The sequence below is a fragment of the Rhinoderma darwinii genome, chromosome 1, assembly GCF_050947455.1.
Source record: "Rhinoderma darwinii isolate aRhiDar2 chromosome 1, aRhiDar2.hap1, whole genome shotgun sequence".
In the NCBI taxonomy this organism is placed as follows: domain Eukaryota; kingdom Metazoa; phylum Chordata; class Amphibia; order Anura; family Rhinodermatidae; genus Rhinoderma; species Rhinoderma darwinii.
The window spans coordinates 208,862,839-208,890,650 of NC_134687.1; the positions used below are offsets into that span (position 1 = coordinate 208,862,839).

The window sequence follows — 27,812 nt, forward strand, 5'->3', positions numbered from 1 at the left end:
AGCAGTTCTGCATCAGTTTTAATATGTTTTTTTATGCCCTAACAGGAAATAAGTTCAGACAGCCCTGGGGTCCTTCAATGGACCCTGGGCTGTCTGGCCATAAGAGTTGTGGGCTTTGATCGCATCAGTTATCTTCTGTGACGCGATCAAAGTGCAGTCCCCCCCTCCTTGAACATCGCAATCAGCTTTCATCGCAGCGTTCAAAGGGTTAACGGCGGAAAGAGGTTTCTCTCCTCTCCGCTGTCAGAGCGGGGCCGTGGCTGTGTATTACAGCCGTTGCCCCGCTCTCGATCACGCGCACAGACGGCTGTCACACAGGACGAGAATGCTCGCCCTAGCGCGAAGTACCCGCCGCTCAGGAGGAGCATTCTCGTCCTGTCGGCAACCAGTTAAGCTGGATTAGTTTGTAAAAGATGAATAGCATAATATGTAAAAGTGAAGAAAATGCAGTTCATTTTTATAAATTAGAATTTTAATGTTATATTATTTCTATTAGCATTTAACTTGTACAAGATAAACATGCAAAGAAAATTCATGTCCGACATCAGTCCGTGAAATTGACAAACGCTGGCATCAGTGTTTCCTTTTAAGATCAATCTGGGAAAAAAAAAGAAATAAGTTATTAACCACTGTACTAAAGATGTTAGAAAGGTTTAAAGCTGCTAAATTATGAATTCTAGGAGGACAGATTCTAAACTAAGGACTTTTTCCACCATCTTCTGGCATGTCAGAGGACCGCATCCCACACTGGCATGAAGACAGACAATGGAGTCAGAGACTTTAACCCAAAGGGGAACAGTGCTATGTCAGACTCAGGCAAAAAGCTCAGTTTTACTTGCTCACTTAATGCAGATTTATAAAAGCAAAAAAAAACAAAAAAAAAAACAGTTGGATTTGTGCAGATAAGGATTTCGGAGCCTAATGGTTTCCAACTTAAGTCTAGTGGGCACTTTACAGTGTAGTACTGATGGAGCGTAATATACTCAGATTGGCCAGAGCGCATACATATACTTTAAACATTTGTAGGGGGATGCTTGAGTATTTAAATTACCTGTGATTCTGTGAGATAGTCAATGCTTCTTTTTCACCCTATGAAACAGAACAAATTTAAGAGTATATTAAAACTGAAAAGGCTTAAACAAAATAAAATAAAATAATAATTTGTCCTCATATGTGAAAAATAAATAATCATGTACATCATAATGTGAACAGCAGTAAAAGGGTTTAATCACTGGACAAAGGTAAAGAGCAATGCGTATAATAATGTTCTCCATGTAAAGCTGCACAATATTCCATCGTGGTTTTATTAAAGATCAGGAAATAATTTAGTTATTTTATTACCTTTATGGACCAGGATTTTTCCAGTGATTTCTGCTTCTACATCCCTAGGATTGACCACCACACATAGAAGCCTAAAACACAAAGGCAACAATTTAGAGCTCAACTTACATATATGAAAGAGAACATTCACAGAATATCATGTTGCAAACCTATCCATTATGTTAGGATACTATGCAAAAGTTTCATGTGCAGTTGAAAATATCATCCACCACCATTAGTGTGGAAAGCTTTCACTTTCCTTCCAGAAACCGTGCAACTTGTATCCTTTGGCTGTGTTGTGTATTGCAGAAAATCCCCGTCAAGTGAATGGGCCTGAACGGCAATACCACTGCCAATGGACAGGCACGGTGCCACTTGAGAAAAAAAAAAGCAAGACTAACAAACAAAGACCAGACTGGGAAGGAAGCAACAGCAGAAGTGGATTAAAAAGGAATGCCGCTTATATAATTTTATGCCATTTCCCCCAATGTCCTGTTTGCATACATTACTGACTTTCCTAAAGGGTTGTCTAGGATCAAAAACAAAAGTAGTCATTTTAGCTCCTAAAGTGACCTGTCAATAGGCAACTCTTTCAAATACCCAAAACAAAAAAAAAGTTACAGGTTGGTCAGCCGAGTGAAGTGACTAAAGCCTGGCCTTATAGGCTAGTATATAGGACTATAAATATATAGAACTGTTTGGGTCCTTTCACGCATTGAATAATTAATTTTCCCACGAGGCCAATTTCTACTGAGCAACACTGGTGAAATAAAATTGAAAGAACTGCACACCCAAAAACAGCTGCAAGTCATGTTAAAACATTTTTGCAGACTGCTAAACAGTCACAAAAAACTGCCATGTCACATGTGAAAGCGCCCTTAGGCTATGTTCACACAGGGTATTTTGCAGGAAGAATATCTGCCTCAAAATTCCGTTTGGAAGTTTGAGCCAGATATTCCTCTCCCTGCGCGCCGATTTTCAGAGTTTTTCGCCCGCGGCCATTGAGCGCCGCAGGCATAAAACAGCGCGAGATACGCTTTCTCTGCCTCCCATTGAAGTCAATGGGAGGTCAGAGGCGGAAACACCCGAAGATAGGGCATGTCGCTTCTTTTTCCCGCGAGGCTGTTTCACTGCTCGCGGGAAAAAGACGCCGACGCCTCCCATTGAAATCAATGGGAGGCGCTTTCGGGCCGTTATTGCAGAGTTTTGCGACGCGGTTTCCGCATAAAAAACTTGGCAAAATACCCCGTGTGAACATAGCCTAAGGCTATGTTCACACTGTTTTTTGTAGGCGGAATTTCTGCCTCAAATTCCGTTTGCGCGCAGACAGATCAAAATCTGCCTCAAACTTCCAGATTTTTGCTGCGTTTTTTGCCTGCTGCCATTGATCACCGTGGGCATAAAACGCCGCAAAATACGCTTTCTCTGCCTCCCATTGATGTCAATGGGAGGTCAGAGGCGTAAACGCCCGAAGATAGGGCATTATCTCTTTTCCGCAAGGCGGTTTTACCGCTCGCGGGAGAAAACCGCCCCCGCCTCCCATTAATTAATGGGAGGCATTTTAGGGCTGTTTGACGTTTTGCGGCACGGTTTCCACATTAAAAACTCTGTGAACATAGTCGGAACAGAATGACGTTTTCCCATTGAAATCAATGGGCAGATGTTTGGAGGCATTCTGCGTCCGATTTTTCGTAAGTTTACGGCCTGAAAATCGGTGGTGTGAACATACCCTTAAAGAAGGTAGTCTCAGCAGTTTTGACCCCCTCAAGCAGCTGCTGACAGTGCTATATACAGGACGTGAAGAGCAGCGTTACTGAAGAATCTAAGCTTGGTCTCTGGTGCCACAATCGCATGTGCCACGAAGGTGGCCCCTGCATGTTAAATGTTCAGGGATATCTTCACTGAATGCTGCCAGACCGTCCCTTGAGACAGCTCTAGCATCCAATCAGGAGACTGCTGAGTTAGTATTTGCGATTGCAGCGCAGGAACATTTAAACGTAAATTTCACGATGCTGCAACTCTCATGACTGATCATGGGCCAGCCTAGCTTGCGGCACCAGCAGCAAACGGATTTCGCATTAACTGCTCTCACCGTCCCAGTAAGGGGTAAAAACTGCTGACAGCTTCCCTTTAACCTGTTAACGCTGAAGGACTGATATATCCGTCCTCTGCAGCTGCTAGTTTGCGCAGGACGGCGGATATATCCATCCTGTGATCGCGTGGGTACTGCCAGTGTACCCACGCGATCAGCGGCAAGAGAACGGCTGTTATACACAGCCTGGCTCCTGCCGGAATCGAAGCACGCTCCGATTCCGGCATTTTAACCCATTGAATGCCGCTGTCAATAGCGACCGACATCTAATGCGTTTGACAGAGGGCGGGAGCTCCCTCTGTCACCCCTGCAAAGAAATTGCGAGGCACCGTCGGGTTTCCATGGCAGCCTAACAAAGGCCCCAAGGTCTGCCTTCAGCAAATGATGGAGGCATGGCCTAATAGATTACCTGTCAGATTTACACTGACAGGCAATAATGCTTTGGTATACCAAAGCATTATATCAGCGGTCAGCAGATCGCATGGTGAACGCCTAGTAGGAAAAAAATTAAATGAAAAAATATTACAGTAAAAATAAAACCACTTTTGTATCCTGATACATAGACGTTGTAACAGCGCAGAAACCAGAATCGGTCAGGTCAGCAGGACTGACTGGTTCAGTGACAGTGGGTCCTGTGTTTGACATGCAGGATCCAGCTGTTACCGATCACATCCAAGTTATGAACATAGATGTTTAAAATATAAATAAATAAAAGCCCAGTTGGGCTGTTACAAAAAATGTTGCATAAATGTTAACATGATCGTAACGGTCACCAATAAAATAAAAATAAATAAAAAGTTATCTACAACAGCAGTTATTAGTTTAGGTAGGAGATAGGAAAGTATGAAACTGAGCCTCTTTAAAGGGATTGTGTCGCTAGAAATTGTTATTTTTTTTCCAGTTAACAATCAGTATTTAACCCCTTAGTGACCAGCCCATTTTAGGCCTTAATGACCAAGCTATTTTATTCGTTTTTCTATAGTCGCATTCAAAGAGCTATAACTTTTTTATTTTTTCGTCTACATAGCTGTATGAGGACTTGTTTTTTGCGGGATTAGTTGTGCTTTTTAATGGCACCATTTTTGGGTACATATAATTTTTATATTAACTTTTATTAACCTTTTTGGGGGGGATTATAAAAAAAACCTGAAATTCCACCATTGTTCTATGCGTTTTTAAATTGACGCCGTTCACTGTGCGACGTAATTAACATGTGACCTTTATTCTATGGGTCGGTACGATTACGGCGATACCACATATGTGGAGGTTTTTATGTTTTACGACTTTTGCACAATAAAAACACTTTTGAACTAAAATTATTTGTTTTTGCATCGTCGCTTTCCAAGAGCCGTAATTTTTTTATTTTTCCATCAATGTAGTGATTTTTTGGGCTTGTTTTCTGCGGGACAAGACGTAGTTTTGAATGGTACTGTTTTGGGGTACATGGGACTTATTGATTCATTTTTATTATGACTTTTTTTGGGGGGCAATGGAAAAAAATTGCAATTTCGCCATAGTTTTTGGCGTTTTTTTTTTACGGTGTTCACTTTGCGGTTTAAATTACATATTAACTTTATTAATGGAGTCATTACGGTCGCGGCGATACCACATATGTGTACTTTTTTTTATTTTTTACACTTACTAAATAAAACCACTTTTTATGGAAAAAAATGGTTTTATTTATTTTTTTACTGTACTTTTTATTAATAATCTTTATTTCACTTTGATGACTGATTTTATTAGTCCCACTAGGGGACTTTACTGTGCGATATTCCGATCGCTGCTATAATGCTCTGGTATACTTCGTATACCAGAGCATTATTGCCTGTCAGTGTAAATCTGACAGGCAATCTGTTAGGACGTGCCTCCGGCGCGTCCTAACAGGCATATGTCCAGGGCAGACCTGGGGGCTTTTATCAGTCCCCCGGCTGCCATGACACCCCATCGGAGACCCGCGATTTCATTCGCGGGCCGCCGATGGGTGACGGAGGGAGCGCACTCCCTCTGTAAACAAAGTTAAATGCCGCGGTCGCTATTGACGGCGGCATTTAACGGGTTAAACGGCCGCGATCGAAGTAAACTTCGATCGCGGGCGTTGGAGCAGGAGCTCAGCTGTCATCAGACAGCAGAGCCCCGGCTCCTGCCTGCACGGGAGACCCGTGCAGGACTTAGACTAGGCTGACGTGAAAAGGCGTCAGCCTAGCCTAAAGCCCAGTAGTGAATCACGTTAAAACACGTATTAGTGGTCACTAAGGGGTTAAGTGATTACACATTGTTTTAATTTTTTCACAAGTCAGGAATTATAACTTAGATTCTAATTTATAACATTTCCATGTGCTGGCCACTAGAGGGAGCAGTTCCCAAAATTGCAGCATGGTTACTGTGGTAAAGCAACCTCATTGATCCTCTAGTGTCCTCACACAATCCCCCCTCCCTTCTGGCTGGTGCCAGGAGAAGGAAGGGTTTGAATGTCTTCAAACCTCCTACACTGTGTGCTGCCATTTTCTGAGCGACTGCAGTGTAGGAGGATTAGATACAGAGCTCAGCAGACATCACACGAACATAATACACACATCACATACACGAACATAAAATTACCTGCTCCTGTCGCCACCTCCGCTGGTTTACGCTCCCCTTTCTTGCGCCTTCGCTTCGTTGAACATATGGCCGAAAGTCATCTTACTGTCTCGGGCAGCGACTTCCGGTCCACATGAAAATGGCGCCGGATTTCACTCGACGAACGAGCTTCGTTTTGGTCTGTGTGGGAGCGGCGCATCCACATATAATCACTATGGTAACAAAAGAGCATCAAACATTATTTGAATACAGATTAAAAAGATGCACATATCATAGGATCAGGGGGACAAACTAAAAAAATTGGGGTATGTAAACAATGCGGCAGATTTACTAATACTAAGTTTTAAACAGTATAAACTTCGACAAGCCAGTCAGAAAATGTACCAAATTTATCAAAGTGGTGCATACTGGATGATAAATTTGGCACTTCACTTCCTTATACTACCTATTAGTTCGGTGCACGCTTCTGAGAATGTAACGGCTCCCGTTCGCATTCGCTATGGGGCTGTATGTGCCGTATAGCATCTCTGTATGTGTCGTTAATTGACACATACAGAGATTTTAAAAAATGGCAGCCCCCATAAAGTAAAAGTATTCATAGAGTAAAAAACAATAATTAAATAAGGTGTCATATTAAAAGCAATATAATGAAGAAATATGAACAGATTTCTTCATTGTCTGAACCAGATCTGCAGTTTATAACCTGCTCCTCGTTTCATGTCCCTCCCAGTAATAAAGGTTGGATGTGAGTTCTGTGTCCAGGATGCTGCTGTCTTCACTGGCTCATGTATCAGCACAGCTTCATTCCGATACTGCTTTCCCCTTCTACAGCCCATGAAAGGACCTCTTCTCACCTGTGCTGACACGGCTTTCCCCCCTCCCCCGGCAGTCTGATTTGGGAGATCTTCTCTAGACAGATACAGCCGGTGTGATTCACCCCCTCGTCCTGTGTGCTTCTCTCCCCAGCTACACTTTGACACAGTACAGCTTGTGTGATTTTTTAAGGGAATCACTGGATGTAGGCTTCAAATAACTGAACTAGTCATCCTCAGCCAGTCAAATGCTAATCACAGTAAAATCATGATGTGAACAGCAGTAAAAAGGCTTCATCACTGGATGCTGGTTAACGTGAAATCTGTGCGTATTTGGACGTCACTGGCAACACCACTTGGCATATTCTTGGAAATAAATCAGCAGACAATTTCTATACCTCATAACATGCAACATACTTACTCATTTTGGTCCCATGCAAGGTGCCATAACCAATCACGGAGGCTTCCATAATTCACAGACCTTCTCACGTAACATCAAAGGATGCTTTTTCATATCTGGCATCCACCGGAAAAAAAACAAAAAAAAAACAAACACATTACTCTAATCTCTTGACATTTTTAAGATCAGTTTTTCACCAGATCACATCCTCATAATTAAAGAGATCTAATCACAGCAGTCATGATGTGAACAGCAGAAAGAGTTTAATCACTGGATGTGGAGGGATCTACAAGTGCCAACGGTACAGAGGCCGATTCCCATAGTATTACACTAGCAAAAAGGCCGGAGGCTACATGTCGAGTCAGATAATAAATAGTCACATCAGCAATGTTAGGGCCGTTTCACAGCCATTATTATACAAGCGCTCCTTGACCGTGTGCGGTCCGTTGAAAGAATGGACAGCACACGGACCCATGCAAATCAATGGGGCTATTCAGTCACGTGATTTACCACGCAGCGTCTGCCTGTTGCGTGAAACTCACTGCATGTCCTATATTGATCCGTTTTTGCAGACCCTCCCAGCGTAAACCCCAAGGACCAGATAATAGGGGGGGACTAGTCGGCAGCGCACCGCCAACATGCTGCAGATGTATGGGGAACAGAGACAAGCGGTATTGTTAATCAGCACTAGTTTAAGACGGTAGACACAGGTGAATATCTTACAATTCTTAAGGCTGGGTTCTCGTTAGTCAATATGCATTTGTTTGCCGCAACAATCCGGTGCACGAAGTGTTTTGCCACAGGAAAGCAATGCATTTGCCCATAACACGTGAACTCCGCCTAATGGACCGACAAATCCATCTAAGACAAGAACACAACATACGGCATGGGAGCTCGCACTACATGCTGCAAAATAAAGCTCAACCGAAATCCGGCCAACCATAGTTGGAAAGTTCGCCTGACTCGCGATGGCAGAGGCCACTGTCTGGCAATCGTGATCGGTCAGTTTGGATTTTGTCCAGCCGTAGTCAGCAGAAAGGACAACGTTCGGCTGAGTTACAAAACATAGGTCACCCTGCAGCCCTGGGCTAAATGCGATTCTGAAATAAAATGGGTAATATTTACATTTCCCTAGCAAAAAAAAAAAAAAAAAGCCGTAAAACACAGTGCAGTAGAATACAGGCCTACGTTACCTCAAGCTCACGGATCACTAATCACCAACAAGAAGGCGAGTAGGCCATAAAGAGCGCTGACCTACAGAAACCACTCACCTCCTACTCCGAGAGCCAGGCTGAAATGGCCGGACCGTCCTCTGCCACGAGGTTATAACGTATAAACGTAAAAGGTCACGTGCGCAGCGGCGGCGCGCCAGGATCAACGTTTTACGGAAGTTGCTGCATCACTTCCGGTCTACACACGGCAGCCATGTTTGTTTCTGGCGCTAACATTGTTTATTTATATTTTATACCGCTAATAGTACTGAGGTTTATGTACCGTGAATTGATGGGCAGTGAGGGCTGCTCGATAGTGTGAACAATAGTAAATAAACAAGAGACGTGTAAGAGCGGGGCAGTTACCCTATGAATGGCTGCGCCTGCGTGTACATGGGCTGCTGTACGGTACTACCGTAGTCTTACTGGCGCTGTAGGCCTTTGTGGGCGGAGTTCTTGTTGCCACGTTGAGCTGGACGTGGAGGGGAGGCGCTGGGAACTGAAGAGCCGGGCAGGGAAGAGGCCGAAGGGACGTAAGCACTAGAACAGCCGGAGTGAGCCGTACTCACCTGTCGCCCCTTGAGAGGGTATTACCCGGGGACCCTCCTTCATACCCCGGTTTTATGACATTTCCTGTGCCAGCCTCTACCCTGTGAGCCGGCTTTATCAGAAGTCGTCGTAGTGCCTACGTGTGTAGAAGGCTAGTCCCCTTCCTTTCCTGTGGTGGAGACTGGTCTAGAGACAGGTGAGTGTGTGGGCATCAGCGCAGGTTACCTCAGTGCTCCGGATGTACCCGGCTGGCACTTTAGAGTAGAGGGGCAGTAGTGATTGCTGCTCTGGAGACGTGCAAATGTGTCAGCTGCTGGTGCTGGAAGATGTGCTCGCATGTGGGTTATGTTATGTAGGGCACAGCTCAGGAGTATGTGTAATAGCTATGAAATGTCACCAGGCTATACAGGTGGGTACATTGGTAGAGTACCCAGATGTTGTGGCGACCCCATCCCGTTCTATTAAAGTTACTCATGGATCTGCCACATCTGTACCTGAAGAAGTCTTTTTATATAAACCTTTCAATAAAGGTACAATTACACAAAGTGATCCAAAGCGCCAGAGTCGCGGATGTCGGAGATCATCGTATAAAGTGAAGAAGAGCAAAGATTGACCCTGTGATGGGAAACCGCCATGTGTGATCGGAACACTTTATTCTGCAGAACGTGTGTGTGTGACGGCGTACCTGGGATTACGTATATAACACCCAACATCTGTACATTTAAATCCAGCATTATCGGGGGGGCCAATAATGCGCTTTAGGCTAGGGCTACGTGGCGACTTTGGCCTCGCAAAGATCGCTGCATAATCGCAGTATTGCGTTGGTTGCATCACAGTTATAAAAAGTAAATGTGGCTGCGTTGCGAACCGCAAGTTACTGCAAAACTGTAGTTGCAAGAAATACATCAATGTGGATTTCTTGCGGCTGTCGTGTCGCGGCAACCTGCGGGTCGCAAAGCATCCGCTTTCGACTCTAGGATAATACATTGATCTTTGGCCGTGCGACCTGTGTTGTCGCTGTGTAGACCTAGTTTTAATTGTATATAGCCGTATATATCGCGTTGCCGTATATTTGTATTATTCGTAAGAATCGGATAATAACATTGAGGGGATTTTCTCACCAGAAAGAAGCCCTTTCCATATGCCCTATTAGAGTGTATGGATATTAGAGAAAATTCCCGGACCCCTCTATTAGCCAAAGCAGAGAGCCACTAACAAAGAGGCTCTGACACTGGCGGACCTGGGTTGCCCATGTATTACATGGTCGGGCGTTCATTAGGTCACTAACCGCTGCAGCCATCGATGAGACGATCCCTTTACCATGAGGGCCGTTGCTCACCAAGTCCCAGATTAGTTATCATCTCATTAATGCCCATCCTGAGAGTGTTTTCACAAATCTGTAATAGGCCCCAACACGGATACCCTCGCGGTTCTCCTGATTCAAACTTAGATTAGCGAAGTACCCTATGGTGATCTAAGGTGCTTGAGTAGAACCGCGGGGGGCTCGGTGTTTGCCACAACTTGAATGAAATATCTTAAACTTTTGGATTCATTTACATGGAACATTTTAGGCCGCACGGTAAAGAAACTCCCCAAAAATCGTGGCAATGCGGTTTTCGTCTGGGTGGTTTTTACAAGTGCACGGGCACGAAGAAGGATAAAACCATGTGCGTTTGTTACCTCTCGGCCAAAGACATCTCCATGCGCCCATACAAAGATACTGACATGGTGCTTAAGTGGATGCCAATAAAACATGAATGTTACAAGGCCGCCGTGTGCCACCTGGAATTCTATTGACCTTTGCATCAGGCTTTGGCCTAACTTGATTCTCCGAGCTTGTGAAACCCATGAAACCTCCATTACTAATCTGCAGTCAGACTGCGGAAAATTGATCCCACGCACGGTTCTATCCGTTTACTTTACATAGTTATTTTTTTTTCACTTTGTATGTATAGGTGTGCGATTTGCTGCAGGCATTTTAACATTGTCAGTTGTCCATTATAACAGTAATGCCTTATTCACACGAGCGTATGTCACGTCCATGATACGCGCGTTAAAACAACGGACGTCACACGGACCTATGCAATTCAATGGGGCCATTCAGACATTCAGTGTTTTTCACGCAGCGTGCGTTCGCTGCGTGAAACTCACTACCTGTCCTATACTTGTGCGTTTTTTGTGCATCACGCACCTATTGAAGTCAATGGGTGCGTGAAAATCACGGACAGCACACGAATGTCATCCATGTGCTGTCCGTGATTCACGCAACAATTGCTAAAGAAAACCACCTCCTTAAGTTTGTATTGCTGGCGTAAAAAACGCGTGACACACGGATGACAGACGCGCACCATACACGGATGCCACACGGAACTGCAACGCAGGAAAAACGCGTTGTTTACGCGCGCAAAACGGACACGTTCGTCTGAATAAGACTTAAGGCTACATTTACGGAACGTCTCCCATGATTGAAATGATGTTTTCTAGGCGGAAACCTCCTCAAGATAGGTCATGTCGCTTCTTTTTACCGCGAGGCGTTTTTTCAGCTCGTGGTAAAAAACCGCCTTCGTCTCCCATTGAAATGAATGGGAGGTATTTTCGGCCGTTTTTGACGAGTTTTGCGGAGCGGTTTCCGTCAAAAAACTCTGTGTGAACAGGGCCTTAGAGCACAGTTTCCAGTAAAAGGCAATTGTACGTTTAGATCCCTAAAACGTTTGTTTTTTTTACCCTTCTAGATTTTGTGTTCAAAGATTGGTACATTTTAACCCTTTCCCACCGCAGCAGCCATTATTTGGATTTTCGCTTTTGTTTTTCCTCCCCATCTTCCAAAAGCCATAACTTTTGTATTTTTCCATCAATATTGCCGTATGAGGGCTTGTTTTTTGCGGGACCAGTTGGAGATTGTACCATATAATGTAGTGGGAAACTGGAGAAAAAATATTTGTGGGGTGGAATAGTAAAAAAAACTGTGATTCCTCAATCGTTTGGGGGGTTTTGTTTTTACGGTGTTTACTGTGCGGTAAAAATGACACGTTAACTTTATTCTGGGGGTCAATACGATTACAGCGATACCAAATTTACATCGTTTTTTTTTATGTTTTACTACTTTTACAAGGAAAAAACTGATTGTTCAAAATAAAATCAGATCAGCCGATGATTGAGTAGAGAAGCTGATCACATCTTGTATGCAGCTAAAAGAAACGGCTGCTAGTCAGTAGCGCATCTCCCTGTGTAAGCGGAGATGTGCTGCCGACGTGATGCAAATGCACGGGGACGAGCGATCCGAGTAACGATTGTTCATCCCCATACTAAACGTGAGCGACGATCGACAAGCTGTAATGTCGACTCGGTTTACAAGTGCTATACACGGGCAATATCTGCCGGTCTAAAATCAATAGGCCGCCAACGACAAGCGGGCAATGTCTTGCTGAACGTGTTTACACTGGCCAGTGATTGCCATCTTTTACTCGATCTTTCAATGTTTTTTATGATCTTGGTGTTTTAATCCTGTGTAAAAGGTCACAGTTGAGAAAGGAGGACGTTGACTATTTTTTTCCCCGGTTAGGTGCGTTTACAAATATGCTTAATGCGTATCGCTGATAAGTTCTGCTCTAGCAGATCAGGTTCAAAGTGCAAATTTCAGTTTATTCTTTAGGGCATGTCCACGTGGATGAACTGGAAGCCTTTTACCTGCAATCCCTTTGTATTCTAAGAATGGTATCTAAGACACCTAAGGGTATATACACATGTTGTTTCTATTGCATTTTTTATTTTATTGCTTTTAATATAATATTAACATAAATTGTATTTATTTGTGTTCTCATTTTTTACTTTTTACTATATTCATACTTTTAGACCCCATGCACACGACCGCAAAAAACCTCCGTTTTTGCGGACCGCAATTGCGGTCCGCAAAAACGGAGCCATTCACTTTCATTGAACACTGACACCTTTCCGTAGCACTACGGAAGGGTGTCAGTGCCGTGGAAATGTTCCGGGAATTATGGAACATGTCCGTTCTTTCGCATTTTGCGGGCCGTGCTCCCATACTTTGTATGGGAGCACGGCCCGAAAATGCGGCTGTCAGTCAGCGGCCGGCCGTGCCCGCAATCGCGGGCCGTGATTGCGGGCACGGTCATGTGCATGGGGCCTTACTTCTCTATGGGGGCTGCCTTTTTTTTTTTAAATCTCTGTATGTGTGGATTAACGACACATACAGAGATGCTATACGGCACATACAACCCCATAGTGAATAGAGAATGCGAACGGGAGCCGTTCCATTCTCGGAAGCGTGCGCCGAACTAACAGGTAGTATAAGGAAGAGAAAAGTGCCAAATTCATCATCCAGTATGCACCACTTTGATAAATTTGGTACATTTTCTGACTGGCTTGTCTAAGTTTATACTGTTCAAAACTAAGAATTAGTAAATCTGCCACATTGTTTACATACCCCAATTTTTTAGTTTGTCCCCTGATCCTCTACTTATGACCCTCCGCGGGGGGAAGAGCTGTGTGGACCGATGGCTGACAGTGTGTCCATCACAAGTCTTAGTAAGCCTAATAATTTTGGATTGTTTCTATGTAGAATGAAGCTAAAAGAAGTTGACCGTACTGCCATGCAGGCCTGGAGCCCCTCTCACCAACATCCCATATACCTAGCAACAGGTGAGTACCTTTTAGTATTTTTTATTCACCAAAGATTGTTTTTCTGCCTGCGTTCTTATATGTACTTGTGTTTCTGTAGAATCTTCTAAGGAAGTTGTATTGCAACATTTCATTATTGTGCATAGAACATTTATTCATACGTCCGCTCCCCTTCTATGAGGAAGCACTTTTAGGGCACATTTGTTTTGCATCAGTTTAACTCATATAGTAATAAGTGGGACCTGTTGAAGGATCGCTGTCTTTAGAATTTGGTAAAATATGAATATGATATATTTTTAGATATGTGCATCTTTTTAATCTGTATTCAAATAATGTTTGATGCTCTTCTTTTGTAACCATCGTGCTTATATGTGGATGCTCAAGCATATTTGAGCCCTAAATACTAAGGCTGGGTTCACACGACCTATTTTCAGGCGTAAACGAGGCGTATTATGCCTAGTTTTACGCCTGAAAATAGGGCTACAATACGTCGGCAAACATCTGCCCATTCATTTGAATGGGTTTGCCGACGTACTGTGCAGACGACCTGTAATTTACGCGTCGTCGTTTGACAGCTGTCAAACGACGACGCGTAATTGACTGCCTCGGCAAAGAAGTGCAGGACACTTCTTTGCAACGTAATTTGAGCCGTCCTTCATTGAACTCAATGAAGAGCAGCTCAAGATTTACGAGCGTCGCAGACGCCTCGCAAAATGCGAGGAGGAGCATTTACGTGTGAAACGAGGCAGCTGTTTTCTCCTGAAAACAGTCTGTCTTTTCAGACGTAAAAGCCTCTCATCGTGTGCACATACCCTAAGTCTTTAGGACACCTGGGCGTCCTCAGCATTAAATTATTTTTTTTATTTGGACATATAAAGCTGACCTTCCCTTTAATATCGTAGCCGTGTCGTTTGTTTCCTCGCAGCTCAGTTGCTTCCATACATTATAAAACTTTTCATTATGAAAAGCAGTGTCATGTGATCTGTCTGACCACCAGCACAGAGCTTCTTTTTCTGTGTAGACCGGAAGTCGGTCTCCCCTATGTGGAGAACTTCCTGTGAACTACAGGATTACATCATCACCTATCAAATCCCTCCTGGCAGTTCTCACAGACCTCCCCTCCTTTTCGTCTGTTTGTTACCTCTTGCACAAAGTTCTGCTAAAGAGTATTTCTGCCCTATTTAGCCCCTTTACGACGAAGGACGGATATATCCGTCCTGTGCAGGAGTTAGTTCCCGCAATAGGACTGATATATCCGTCCTCTGATCGCGTGGGTACTGCCAGTGTACCCACGCGATCAGCGGCAGGAGCACAGCTGTTATACACAACTGCCAGAGTCGAAGCGCGCTCCGATTCCGGTAGTTTAACCCATTAACTGCCGCTGTCAATAGCGACATCTAATGTGTTTGACAGAGGGAGGGAGATCCCTCTGTCACCCTATCATCACCCCCGCAAAGAAATCGAGGGGCGCTGTCGGGTTTCCATGGCAGTCGGGGGCCTAACAAAGGCCCCCAGGTCTGCCTTCAGCAAATGCCTGTTAGGCCAAAAAAAAATACAAAATTTACAATCAAAATATAATAAAACTACTTTTTTTGCCCAAAAAGTGGTTTTATTTAGTAAGTGTCAAAACAAATAACACATACACATGTATGGTATTCGCTGCGATCGTAACGACTTGAACAATAAAATGAACACATTAATTTAAACCGCCGGCAAAAAACAACGGCAAAATTCTCTTTTCTCCCATTCCCCCCATAAAAAATGTAATAAAAGTTTAATCTACAAGTCATATGTACCCCAAAATAGTACTAATGAAAACGACACCTGAGGCCGCAAAAATCAAGCCCACATATGGCCACATTGACGGAAAAATAAAAAAGTTACGGCTCTTGGAATGCGGCGATGCAAAAACAAGTAATTTTTTTCTAAAAGGGTTTTTATTGTGCAAACGTAGGAAAACATATAAAACCTTTACATATTTGGTATCCCCTTAATTGTGCCGACCCATAGAATAAAGTGAACATGTTATTTACACTGCATAGTAAACGGCGTCAATTTATAACATGAAAATCAATGCTGGAATAGCTGCTTATTTTCAATTCTCTCCTAAAATATAGTTAATAAAAGTTAATTGATATATTATAAGCATCAAAAAATTGTGCAATTTACAAAATACAACTCGTCCTGCAAATAACAAGCCCTTATACGGCTATGTCGACTGATTAAAAAAAAAAAAGTTCAGACTCTTGGAATGCGACCGTGAAAAAACAAAAAATAATCCTTGGTTATTAACGTGCAAAATGTCCTGGTCATTAAGGGGTTAAGGAAGCAGGAGTGCAGTGATATAATAGGTGACTCCATACAATGATTGGCAGCAGAGTTATAAACCCCACTGACTCACACTAACTGTCTATACGATCTGTGAGTGCTGTGTGAGAGTCCACTATATTTCTATGAGATGCTGCTCTCCCCTGCTTCCTGCTTGTAGGAGCTAAGAGGGAGAAACTTCTCAATCATAAGCAGGAGGTAGAGTAGCATAAAGCTACATTTCATATAATCCACTGGACACTGCACACAGCACTAACAGATATAAGAGAAAAGCAGTGTGTGTGTCAGTTTTATAACTCATTATCCTAGGCTTCTGCGTCCTACTTGTGATAGGTTTCTCCCTGTCAGCTATTACAAGCAGCAGAAAGCAGTGTGAAACTGCATCTCATAGGATACATTGGAGACTGCAGTGTGAAGCTGCATCTCCTAGAATACACTGGAGACTCTGAGTGTGAGTTAGGGGAGCTTTTTTTTTTACTAAAGGACAATAGTTCTATTTAACTAAGCTCGATCACTTGCTGCACTTCGGTAGTGTGATAAGACTGTGCCCCTCTGCTCCTGAAGAGCCAGAGGGATAATGGGAAATATAGGCTGCAGAGCTACACATGAGATTGTTAGGGATGCCACATCAGAGGGGAAGAAGGATTTGAGATGGTGGACGTCACATAAAGATCAGCTAAAACAGGTATACACAAAACATGCACAAGAGCCTATATATTCTGTAATAATAGCCTATTCTGCACTATATAGGCATACCAGAGTTCTTCTTTAACCTCAATTGCAATTTTGTAGTGCAGCTGCAAACAGACCATTTAGGCAACAATTCTGATCTGAACTACTAAGCATCTCACTGATGGAGAAATATGTAGCATTGTATATTTACAACCAATTATTTTATTTTCCTGGCTCTCAATTTTGAATATGTCCAGATGGCATTGCAAGTCGTCAAATGGTCTTCATAGGCGTGATATTGATCTGCAGTGAGTGTCGTTTCAGTGTGGACCCCTCTCCGGAAAGGATAGATGTGCTGAAAGTCTATGTATATTTTTCAATCATATTTTAAGCAGTCTAATGCCATATTGTAGCACTTTCTATTTTCTTGAATGAGGCTGCATTTAGATTGTTGTAATATAGGTTCTTGCAGGAGCCATACATGTAGTGAATGGGACAGTGCTGTAATACCTTGCACAGCCTCTTTGAAAGTAATGGTGTGTGCAAGTACGAACAGGTATGTAACCCAAGGTAATCATTGAAGAGGATGCAGCGCTCATACGATCAGTGGGGGTGACAAGAGTCAGACCCCCACCTATTCAATATTGATGCCCTATCCTAAGGATAGGTCATCAATGTTTAAAATTCTGGATAACCCTTTTAAAGGGGTTTTGCCATCTCATGAAGTAATGGCGTTTCACTAACATATGCCGTCAACTCCTGGGGCCCAACCGATCCTGAGATTGAAGGTGCTGCAATGCAACAGGTTTCCCTGCAGAGCAGCGCTCCCGGGCACTGGCTATGCAGGGAACTACAGCACAGCCCCGTTTACCTGCAGTGAGGGGATTGCAGCGCTAAACTACTGCTGTAGCTTCTTTATTCTCCGGATTGCTGGAGTTCTGGCAGTTGGACCCTCACCGATCATAAAGTGATGGCATATAATACTGATATGGCATCGTTTTATGAGATGGCAAAACCCTTTACATTGTTTTTTTTTACCGTTTTTACATTTTTCGGGTGGAAAAGCTCACAAAAACAAAAATAGAGTATGCTGTGCTCTGAAAATAAAACAAATGTGCTATGCCCTGAACACTGCCTGGTTATCAACCACAAGTGTGAACAGGAAATGTAAAAGTCTCGTTTCTAACTATGTAACACCTGCCCACAGTTGTTAAATGCCACATAGCAAAGCTTCCCTTATAAATACACTGTATTCCCTGTGGTGCCACATCTGCCAGCCTGTGAATATCTCTTTTGTGATCTTCGCTAATAACGAAATTTACTTCTTTTTTTCCTATATTTCTAGGTACCTCTGCCCAACAGCTAGATGCCACGTTCAGTACGAATGCTTCCTTAGAGATCTTTGAACTGGATTTGGATGATCCATCACTGGATATGAAGTCATGCGCTTCCTTTGCATCCTCTCATCGGTATTCAGATTGACTTTTCTATGAGTACATTTGTTACTATGTCTCTCCGGCCATAGTTACGTTATCTATAGCTGTCTATTGTTCGTTTTGTGCAACTGCCATCAGGTCTTGACTATATTTTGTTTCACGATAAAGTGCAATATGCAGTATAGACATGTTATCCTGGAGAAAGCAATTTCTCTGAAGGATTTTGCTCCGTCCTGGACAGGCAGCCACTGAAGGGTAGTGTATGCCTGGCATCATTCATATCTGAAATAATTGCCCCACCAAGTCAAAAAGTCTGATGGCTTGAATGGATGTTATCTCTACTAAATATATGCAGAAAGGAGTGAGCAAAATTACCTATTGGGATGGCAACAACCATTGATTTTCAATATCTTGATGATTTTTCTGATGTTAACTCTTTGGCTGCCAGGCGTTTTCGGAACAATTTCCACACTTTTGAAATACACAAATGAATCCCGAATTATAAAATTAAAAAAAATTATATTATCCCCTAATATAATTTATGAAAGTAGACCCTTCACATTTTGTTGAAGTGACACTCGACACATTACACTCATGGACGTCCTTCATCCAATTAAAGTTTAACGCTTTGTAATAAAATGTATGAAAATTCATGTTTGTAGCTTAAAGCATAGCCTGAGATGCACAACACGTCCTATAAAGAAAAGTTCAAGATGTGCAGCATTCATACATGCAACTTATGCCAACTTCACATATCTTCTCAAAACTGATAAGACCAAAAATCTCTGCCATCCAGATTTTAGTAAATAAATGGGCTGATTAGGCGCAGCGGGTGAATGGATGTGCAACTGGGTGAAAAAAAACAACCCTATATGGGCACATATCCTCCCTGATTGGTAAGGGGGTTATAACATGAAGAAGTAGAGCCCCTATATCACTCCCCTGATGCCACCGGAATTGGGTACATGGGGATACATGAAGGCCAAGTTCAAACGGTACGGATTTGCCGTGGGCAAATTTGCTGTGGATTTTTTTAGAAAATCTGTAATGGAAACTCTGTTTCTGCCTTGGATTAACCGCACGCAGATAATTCAATAGGGCTGATCCGCAACACACTTATTATTCCGCACAGTTATTTTCTTGAACATGTGAATGGGGTATCAAATATTATATTCACATGCATTGTCGGCAGACAGTTAATGGATTCTTTCAGGATAGAGGTGGGGAATCCGCACCTGAATCCTGACAGAATCCTAGATGTCTGAATATGGCCGAACACCCTTCCACCCCTTTCATTACACGTACACTGAACCAGGCAGTGAAACTTTTCATCGTGCTCCAGACTTCTATCGATTATGGTTCTCGGAATATTGCACCTAGAGCTTTTATCCGGGTTTCATTTGAAATCTGCCTCTACCCTGTATATCGTATGTATGTATGTAGTGGTTGAGAGCGCACGAGATCCAGTAGGTGCACGAATAGGGTCCCAACCCAATTACGTAGTAAAGAAATATTCGGCACACAAGGTGATGATTTTAGCAAATCTTTCGATTTTATTTGATCAAAATTGATGCCAGAGGTTTAGTGCGACGTTTCGGTCGTATATTGGACCTTCATAGTTCAAACTCCTGACGTATTACATAGGTCGTAAAAGGGTTAATATGTGTAACTATTAATTTTTGCTATTCGTTAGCCACCTATAGCCGTATTTTGATATAATTGTGTATTTCTCCCTTTTTCAGGTACCATAAGCTTATTTGGGGGCCAAATATAATAGACTCGGAAAGCAGCGTTTCGGGTGTTTTAATTGCTGGAGGAGAGAATGGAAATGTATTTCTGTATGACCCAGCTAAGATTATGGCTGGTGACAGTAACGTGTTGATCGCTCAGCAGGATAAACATACCGGACCAGTTAGAGCTTTGGATGTGAACCCATTCCAGGTAAGGTCTTATAACTACATGTACTGTAATCTGTCTCTAATAAGCATCATTTGTACTGGTGAGCTAACACTCCTTGTTTATGGGTATTAAGTGACACACCTAAAAATTAATAGAGTGTGTGTGTGTGTGTGTGTGTGTGTGTGTGTGTGTGTGTGTATATATATATATATATATATATATATATATATATACACACACATATACGTATTTGATCTTTATCAGTAAGGTAATCATATGTGTTTTTCTCCCATTTTATAGACAAACCTTTTTGCATCTGGTGCCAATGAATCTGAAATTTACATTTGGGATTGTAATCATCTGGCTGTCCCCATGACACCTGGAGCTAAATCGCAGGTAAGATACAGCGTTTACCCTATGTTCATTTATATCCATATCTGTGCTTAATGTTTTATTTGTTTAAAGTAATTCTAAGCCTAGAAATGAATGATAAAACTAAACGGCAAATAAACTTGCCAACACAGTGTGTAAGGCCTCATGCACACGGCCGTATTTTTGTCCACCCGTAAATACAGGCGTAAATACGGGTCCTTTGTCACACGTATTCGACCCGTATTGCACCAGTATTTACGGGCACGTTTTCGCTGCAAAATTACACTGCACTAATCGGCAGCCCCTTCTCTCTATCAGTGCAGGATAGAGAGAAGGGGCAGCCCTTTCCATAATAAAAGTAAAAGAAATTCATACTTACCCAGCCGTTGTCTTGGTGACGCGTCCCTCTCTTGACATCCAGTCCGACCTCCCTGGATGACGCGGCAGTCCATGTGACCGCTGCAGCCAGTGATTGGCTGCAGCGGTCACATGGGCTGTAACGTCCTCCCAGGAGGCCGGACTGGAGGAAGAAACGGAGTTCTGGGTAAGTATGAACGTCTTTTTTCTTTTTTTTACAGCTTTATCTATATTGTGATCGGTAGCCACTGTCCAGGGTGCTGAAACCGTTACTGCCGATCGTTTAACTCTTTCAGCACCCTGGACAGTGACTATTTACTGACGTCGCCTAGCAACGCTCCCGTCATTACGGGTGCACACACGTAGTCACCCGTAATTACGGGAGCCCCATAGACTTCTATGGGCTGCCCGTGCCGTAATTACGGCCTGAAATAGGACATGTTCTATATTTTTCAACGGCACGGGCACCTTCCCGTAAGCATACGGGGAGGTACCCGTGGCCAATAGAAGTCTATGGGCCCGTAATTACGGGAATTTTTACGGTCGTGTGCATGGGGCCTTAGTCTGCAGATTTTTCTGCAGGTTCCCGGATTAGTCTTGTAGAAATATTGCTGTGGGGGAGGTCACCTAATGCAGCCAGGTCCCTTACACCCCTCTGACACCGAAGCCGTCAGGTCCGCGAGACTCACGTATTCAGTGAATAGCACTAGATACAGCTGCTCTGTATAGAGAATACAGAGCAGCTTTAGATAAAAAAGTAAAGTATTTTTAAAGATGTATTCCGGAACTAAAAAATTACATTTATTTAAATAAAACAATGAAAATGATATAACTTTACAATGTACTTACGTTTCATCAGATGGCTGTAGCGTCGTATATCCTCCTCCGTCACCGCCCCCTTAGTAAAGCAAAATCTGCACTTCCTGTGCAGACCCGTCCATTTAGTCTTCTGCCTTGCTTCCGGTTTCCGGCTTTCACACTGTACGGTTACGTCACAAATGACGTAACCGTACCACGTGCTTCTTTATCTCAGAGCATGCGTGGTTAACACACACCACCGCGCATGCTCTGTGAAATTATAACCCCTTATAAATTACCGACGGAACACGAAGTTGCGGGAATAACGGCCGTTTCGGCCGTCTTCCCGACAGGTGCAGGAGCTGTGACAGCTGCTGTCTCGTACAGCAGCTGCCGCAGCTCCTACAGCGGGGACCGATCGCTGTGTCCCCGCTGTCTAACCCCTTAAAAGCCGCGTTCAATAGAGATCGCGGCTTTTTAGGGGTTAAGTTACCATCGCCGGCCGGCGATGGTTACTATGGCAACCGGACACCAAACAATGGCGTCCGGCTATGCCATCGACGGAAGCCTAATGGGTCCTGACAAAGTCAGGACCCACTATGCTTGCTGTCAGTGAATAGCTGACAGTTCTAATACACTGCACTACGCATGTAGTGCAGAGTATTAGAATAGCGATCAGGGCCTCCTGCCCTCAAGTCCTCTTGTGGGACAAAGTAATAAAGTAAAAAAAAGATGTGTAAAAATAAGAAAATAAAAGTTAAAAAAAATCCCCTTTTTTTCCCTTATCAGTCCTTTTTTATTAATAAAAATATATAAATAAATAAACTATACATAATTGGTATCGCCGCGTCCGTAACGGCCTGAACTACAAAATTATTTTGTTATTTATCCCGCGCGGTGAACGCCGTAAAAGAAAATAATAATAAACCGTACCATGAATCACAATTGTTTGGTCACTTCACCTCCCAAAAAATGTATTAAAAATAGATCAAAAAGTCGCATGTACCTAAAAATGGTCCTGATCGAAACTACAGTTCGTTACGCAAAAAATAAGTCCTCGCACGGATTTATTGATGGAAAAATAATAAAGTTCTGGCTCTTAGAATAAGGCAACACAAAAAGTGAATGATATTTTACAAAACGTATTTTATTGTGCAAACGCCATAAGACATAAAAGAACTATAAACATATGGTGTCACCCTAAGGCCGAGTTTACACGAGCGTGTGCATTTTGTGCAAGCAAAAAGCGCGGCGTTTTGCGTGTGCAAAAGGCACTTAACAGCTCTGTGTGTCAGCCCTTTATGATGCGCGGCTGCGTGGTTTTCGTGCAGCCGCCATCATTATGACACTCTGTTTGGATGTTTGTAAACAGAACAGAACGTGGTGCTTTTCTGTTTTCATTCATCCTTTACAGTGCTGTTGCGCGAATCACGCGCGTCCCACGGAATTGCTTCCGTGCGACATGCGTGGTTTTCACACACCCATTGACTTCAATGGGTGCGTGATGTGCGAACAGCGCACAAATATAGGACGTCGTGCGTTTCACGCAGCGGACATACGCTGCGTGAAAATCACGCCCACCTGGCTGCACGGCCCCATAGACTAACATAGGTCCCTGCGACGCGCGTTGCACGGATGTATAACACGCTCGTGTAAATGAGCCCTAATCGTATCGCCCCGCAGAATAAAGTGAATATGTCATTTATAGCGCACGGTGACGCTGTAACAAAAATAGAATAAAAAACAATAGTAGAATTGCTGTTTTTTAGTCACCACGCCACTTAAAAATAGAATAAAAACTGATCAAAAAGCCGCATGCACCCAATGAAAACTACAATGAATTCCTCAAGGGGTCTAGTTTCCAAAATGGGGGCACCTTTTGGGGGTTTCCACTGTTTTGGTACCAGAAGACCTCTTCAAACCGTTTAACCCCTTAATGACCGGGCCATTTTGCACGTTAATGACCAAGGATTATTTTTGTTTTTTTCACGGTCACATTCCAAGAGTCGTAACTTTTTTTTTATTCCATCGACATAGCCGTATAAGGGCTTGTTTTTTGCGGGACGAGTTTTATTTTGTAATTCCACCATTTTTAGATGCTTTTAATATATTGATTAACTTTTATTAACTTTATTTTAGGAGAGAATTGAAAATAAGCAGCTATTCCAGCAATGATTTTCACGTTATAAATTTACGCCGTTTACTATGTAGCGTAAATAACATGTTAACTTTATTCTATGGCTCGGCACGATTACGGGGATACCAAATATGTAAAGGTTTTATATGTTTTCCTACGTTTGCACAATAAAAAGCCTTTTAGAAAAAAATTACTTGTTTTTGCATCGCCGCATTCCAAGAGCCGTAACGGTTTTATTTTTCCGTCTATGTGGCCGTACGTGGGCTTGATTTTTGCGGGACAATGTGTAGTTTTCATTAGTACTATTTTGGGGTACATAGGACTTAGATTAATTTTTATTTAATTTTTTATGGTGGGAATGGGAGAAAAGAGCGAATTTTGCCGTTGTTTTTTTGGACGCCGTTCATCCAGCAGTTTAATTAATGTGTTAATTTTATTGGTCAAGTGGTTACGATCGCGGGGATACCATATATGTGTATGTGTGATTTGTTTTGACACTTTTACTTTAAAAAAACCACTTTTTGGGCAAAAAAAGTAGTTTTATTTGATTTTCACTGTAATTTTTTTTTTGTTTTTTCACCAACTTATTTAACGGATTGACATTTTTTTTTTAGTCTCACAATGGGACTTCACTATGCGATGTGCCGATCGCATATATAATGCTTTGGTATACTTCGTATACCAAAGCATTATTGCCTGTCAGTATAAAACAGAGGGAGCTCCCTCCCTCTGTCAAACACATTAGATGCCGCTGTCACTATTGACAGCGGCATTTAATGGGTTAAACTGCCGGAATCGGAGCGCGCTTCGATTCCCGCAGTTGCAGCAGGAGCCAGGCTGTGTATAACAGCCGTGCTCCTGCCGCTGATCGTGTGGGTACACTGGTAGTACCCGCGCCATCACAGGACGGATATATCCCTCCTCCTGCGCGAACTAGCAGCTGCAGAGGACTGATATATCCGCCCTTCGGCGTTAAGAGGTTAAAAACGCAGATATCCAGTGATTTCAGCTTGTGCTATCAGTAATAGAATGAGAGCACCAAAATGAAGACTGAGATTGCAGAAGTTAGTAGAGCTGGGTGTAGTAGGCGGAGCAAGTGCACTGCTGCATGCACATTGCATGCTGGGACTAGAGCAGTGCATGCAGGGAGGAGAAACACAGGAAGAGAAGAGGAATGAACTTACTGAGCAAAACAAACCTCTCAAGGTAAACAATAGGGAGTTATGTTACTAAAACCATTTATTATCAGGAAAAAGATAGTCAGAGTGCACTAATATATTAATAGAGGAACATTGCATTGATTTAAAAAAAAAAAAAAAAGGATTGGAAAACCCCTTTAATGAAAAGTATTTCCAAAGTTACACGAAACACACTGATACACCTTTTTATTTAAAAAATAAATAAATAAATGTCTGCCTTTTCAAAGTTTACATAGCATTTAACCCCTTCCCTCTTTAGCCACTTTTGACCTTCCTGACAGAGCCTCATTTTTCAAATCTGACGTGTCACTTTATGTGGTAATAACTCCGGAATGCTTTCACCTATCCAAGCGATTCTGAGATTGTTTTCTCGTGACACATTGGACTTTATGTTACTGGCAAAATTTGCTCGATATGTTCAGTATTTAATTGTGAAAAACACCAAAAATTAGCGAAAAATTGCAAAAATTAGCATTTTTCTCAATTTAAATGTATCTGCTTGTAAGACAGGCAGTTATACCACACAAAATTGTTGCTAATTAACATCCCCCATATGTCTACTTTAGATTGGCATCGTTTTTTGAACATCCTTTTATTTTTCTATGACCTCACAAGGCTTAGAACTTTAGCAGCAATTTCTCACATTTTCAAGAAAATTTCAAAAGGCTATTTTTACAGGGGCCAGTTCAGTTGTGAAGTGGTTTTGAGGGCCTTATATATTAGAAACCCCAAAAAAGTCACCCCATTTTAAAAACTTCACCCCTCAAAGTATTCAAAACAGCATTTAGAAAATGTCTTAACCCTTTACACATTTCACAGGAATTAAAGCAAAGTAGAGGTGAAATTTACAAATTTCATATTTTTCTGCAGAAATACATTTTTAATACAATTTTTTTTTATAACACAGAAGTTTTTACCAGAGAAATGCAACTCAATATTCGTTGCCCAGTTTCTGCAGTTTTAGGAAATATCCCACATGTGGCCGTAGCATGCTACTGGAATGAAGCACCGGCCTCAGAAGCAAAGGAGCACCTGGTGGATTTTGGGGCCTTATTTTTGTTAGAATATATTTTAGGCACCATGTCAGGTTTGAAGGGCTCTTGCGGTGCCAAAACAGTCAAAATCCCCCAAAAGTGACCCCATCTGGGAAACTAGACACCTCAAGGAAATTATCTAGGGGTACAGTGAGCATTTTGACCGCACAGGTTTTTTACAGAAATTATTGGAAGTAGGCCGTGAAAATTAAAATCAACATTTCTTCAAAGAAAATGTAGGTTTAGCGATTTTTTTTCTCATTTCCACAAGGACTAAAGGAGAAAAAGCACCGCAAAATTTGTAAAGCAATTTCTCCCGAGTAAAACAATACCTCACATGTGGTAATAAACGGTTGTTTGGAGACACGGCGTGGCTGAGAAGGGAAAGAGCACTATTTGGCTTTTGGAGTTCACATTTAGCAGGAATGGTTTGCGGAGGCTATGTCACATTTACAAAGCCCCTGAGGTGACAAAACAGTGGAAACCCCAAACAAGTGACCCCATTTTGGAAACTATACCCCTTGAGGAAATTATCTAGGGGTATAGTGAGCATTTTGACCCCACAGGTTTTTTGCAGAAATTTTTGCAAGTAGGCTGTGAAAATGAAAATCTACATTTTTTCAAATAAAATGTAGGATTAGCTAATTTTTTTTCATTTCCACAAGGACTAAAGGAGAAAAATCACCATAAAATTTGTAAAGAAATTTCTCCCGAGTAAAACAGTACCCCACATGTGGTAATAAACGGCTGTTTGGACACACGGCGAGGCTGAGAAGGGAAAGAGCGCCATTTGGCTTTTGGAACTCAAATTTAGCAGGAATGGTTTGCGGAGGCCATATCACATTTACAAAGCCCCTGAGGGGATAAAACAGTGGAAACCCCCAACAAGTGACCCCATTTTGGAAACAACACCCATTGAGGAAATTATCTAGGGGTATAGTGAGCGATTTGACACCACAGTTTTTTTGCAGAAATTATTGGAAGTAGGCCCTGAAAATAATAATCTACATTTTTTCAAAGAAAATGTAGGTTTAGCTAATTTTTTCTCATTTCCAGAAGGACTGAAGGAGAAAAAGCACCACAAAATTTGTAAAGCAATTTCTCCCGAGTAAAACAATACCCCACATGTGGTAATAAACGGCTGTTTGGACACACGGCAGGGCTTAGAAGGGAAACAGCACTATTTGACTTTTTGAGATCACATTTAGAAGGAATGGTTTGCAGAGGCCATGTCACATTTGCAAAGCCCCTGAGGGGACAAAACAATGAAAACGCCCAAAAAGGGACTCCATTTAGGAAACTACACCTCTTGAGGAATGCATCTAGGGGTGTAGTGAGCATTTTGACCCCACAGATGTTTCATAGAATTTATTAGAATTAGGCAGTGAAAATAAAAACAGTCCTTTTTCTTCAATAAGACGTAGCTTTAGCGCAAATTTTTTCATTTTCTCAACAAATAAAGGAAAAAAAGAACCCAACATTTGTAAAGCTATTTCTCCCGAGTACGGCAATACCCCATATGTGGTCATAAACTGCTGTTTGGGCAAACCGCAGGGCTCAGATGGGAAGGACCGCCATTTGGAGTGCAGATGTTGCTGGATTGGTTTCTGGGCACCTGTGGGCCCAAAACAGTGGAAACCCCCCAGAAGTGACACCATTTTGGAAACTACACCCCTCAATGCATTTACCAAGGGGTGTAGTAAGCATTTTAACCCTGCAGGTGTTTTGTAGAAATTAGTGTGCGCTCAATGTTGCAGAGTGAAAATGGGATTTTTTTCCATAGATATGCCAATATGTGGTGCCCGGCTTGTGCCACCATAACAAGACAGCTCTCTAATTATTATGCGGTGTTTCCCGGTTTTAGAAACACCCTACATGTGACCCTAATCTTTTGTCTGGACATATGACAGGGCTCAGAAGTGAAGAGTACCATGCGGAGTGGAGGCCTAATTTGGCGATTTACAAAGTATTGGTTCAC

General features: G+C 42.5%; 1 protein-coding gene and 1 long non-coding RNA gene across 8 annotated transcripts in view; one reads left to right on the forward strand and one right to left on the reverse strand.

The window, feature by feature from the left end:
- Positions 1 to 450: 450 nt before the first annotated feature.
- Positions 451 to 8,524, reverse strand: LOC142739732 (uncharacterized). 2 transcript variants are annotated; one of them, XR_012880614.1, is made up of 6 exons: positions 8,473 to 8,524; positions 7,223 to 7,317; positions 6,011 to 6,201; positions 1,342 to 1,412; positions 1,052 to 1,089; positions 451 to 597 (listed from the first exon to the last, which is right to left on the reverse strand). It is a non-coding gene; the product is annotated as an uncharacterized LOC142739732 (long non-coding RNA). The 2 variants fall into 2 exon arrangements; XR_012880613.1 differs by lacking the exon at positions 8,473 to 8,524 and adding an exon at positions 8,395 to 8,415.
- A 93-nt stretch (positions 8,525 to 8,617) lies between these two features.
- The window catches only part of SEC31A (SEC31 homolog A, COPII component), a 79,858-nt gene continuing 60,663 nt past the window's right edge, over positions 8,618 to 27,812 (forward strand). For 5 of the 6 annotated variants that reach the window (XM_075861212.1, XM_075861246.1, XM_075861220.1 and 2 more), the window contains exons 1-5: positions 8,618 to 9,157; positions 13,544 to 13,623; positions 17,948 to 18,071; positions 19,781 to 19,979; positions 20,238 to 20,333. In XM_075861212.1, the coding sequence (XP_075717327.1) occupies positions 13,545 to 13,623; positions 17,948 to 18,071; positions 19,781 to 19,979; positions 20,238 to 20,333 (498 nt within the window). In that variant the 5' untranslated portion in view covers positions 8,618 to 9,157; position 13,544. The remainder of the gene's footprint in view (positions 9,158 to 13,543; positions 13,624 to 17,947; positions 18,072 to 19,780; positions 19,980 to 20,237; positions 20,334 to 27,812) is intronic. The other variant, XM_075861237.1, reaches the window with a different exon arrangement.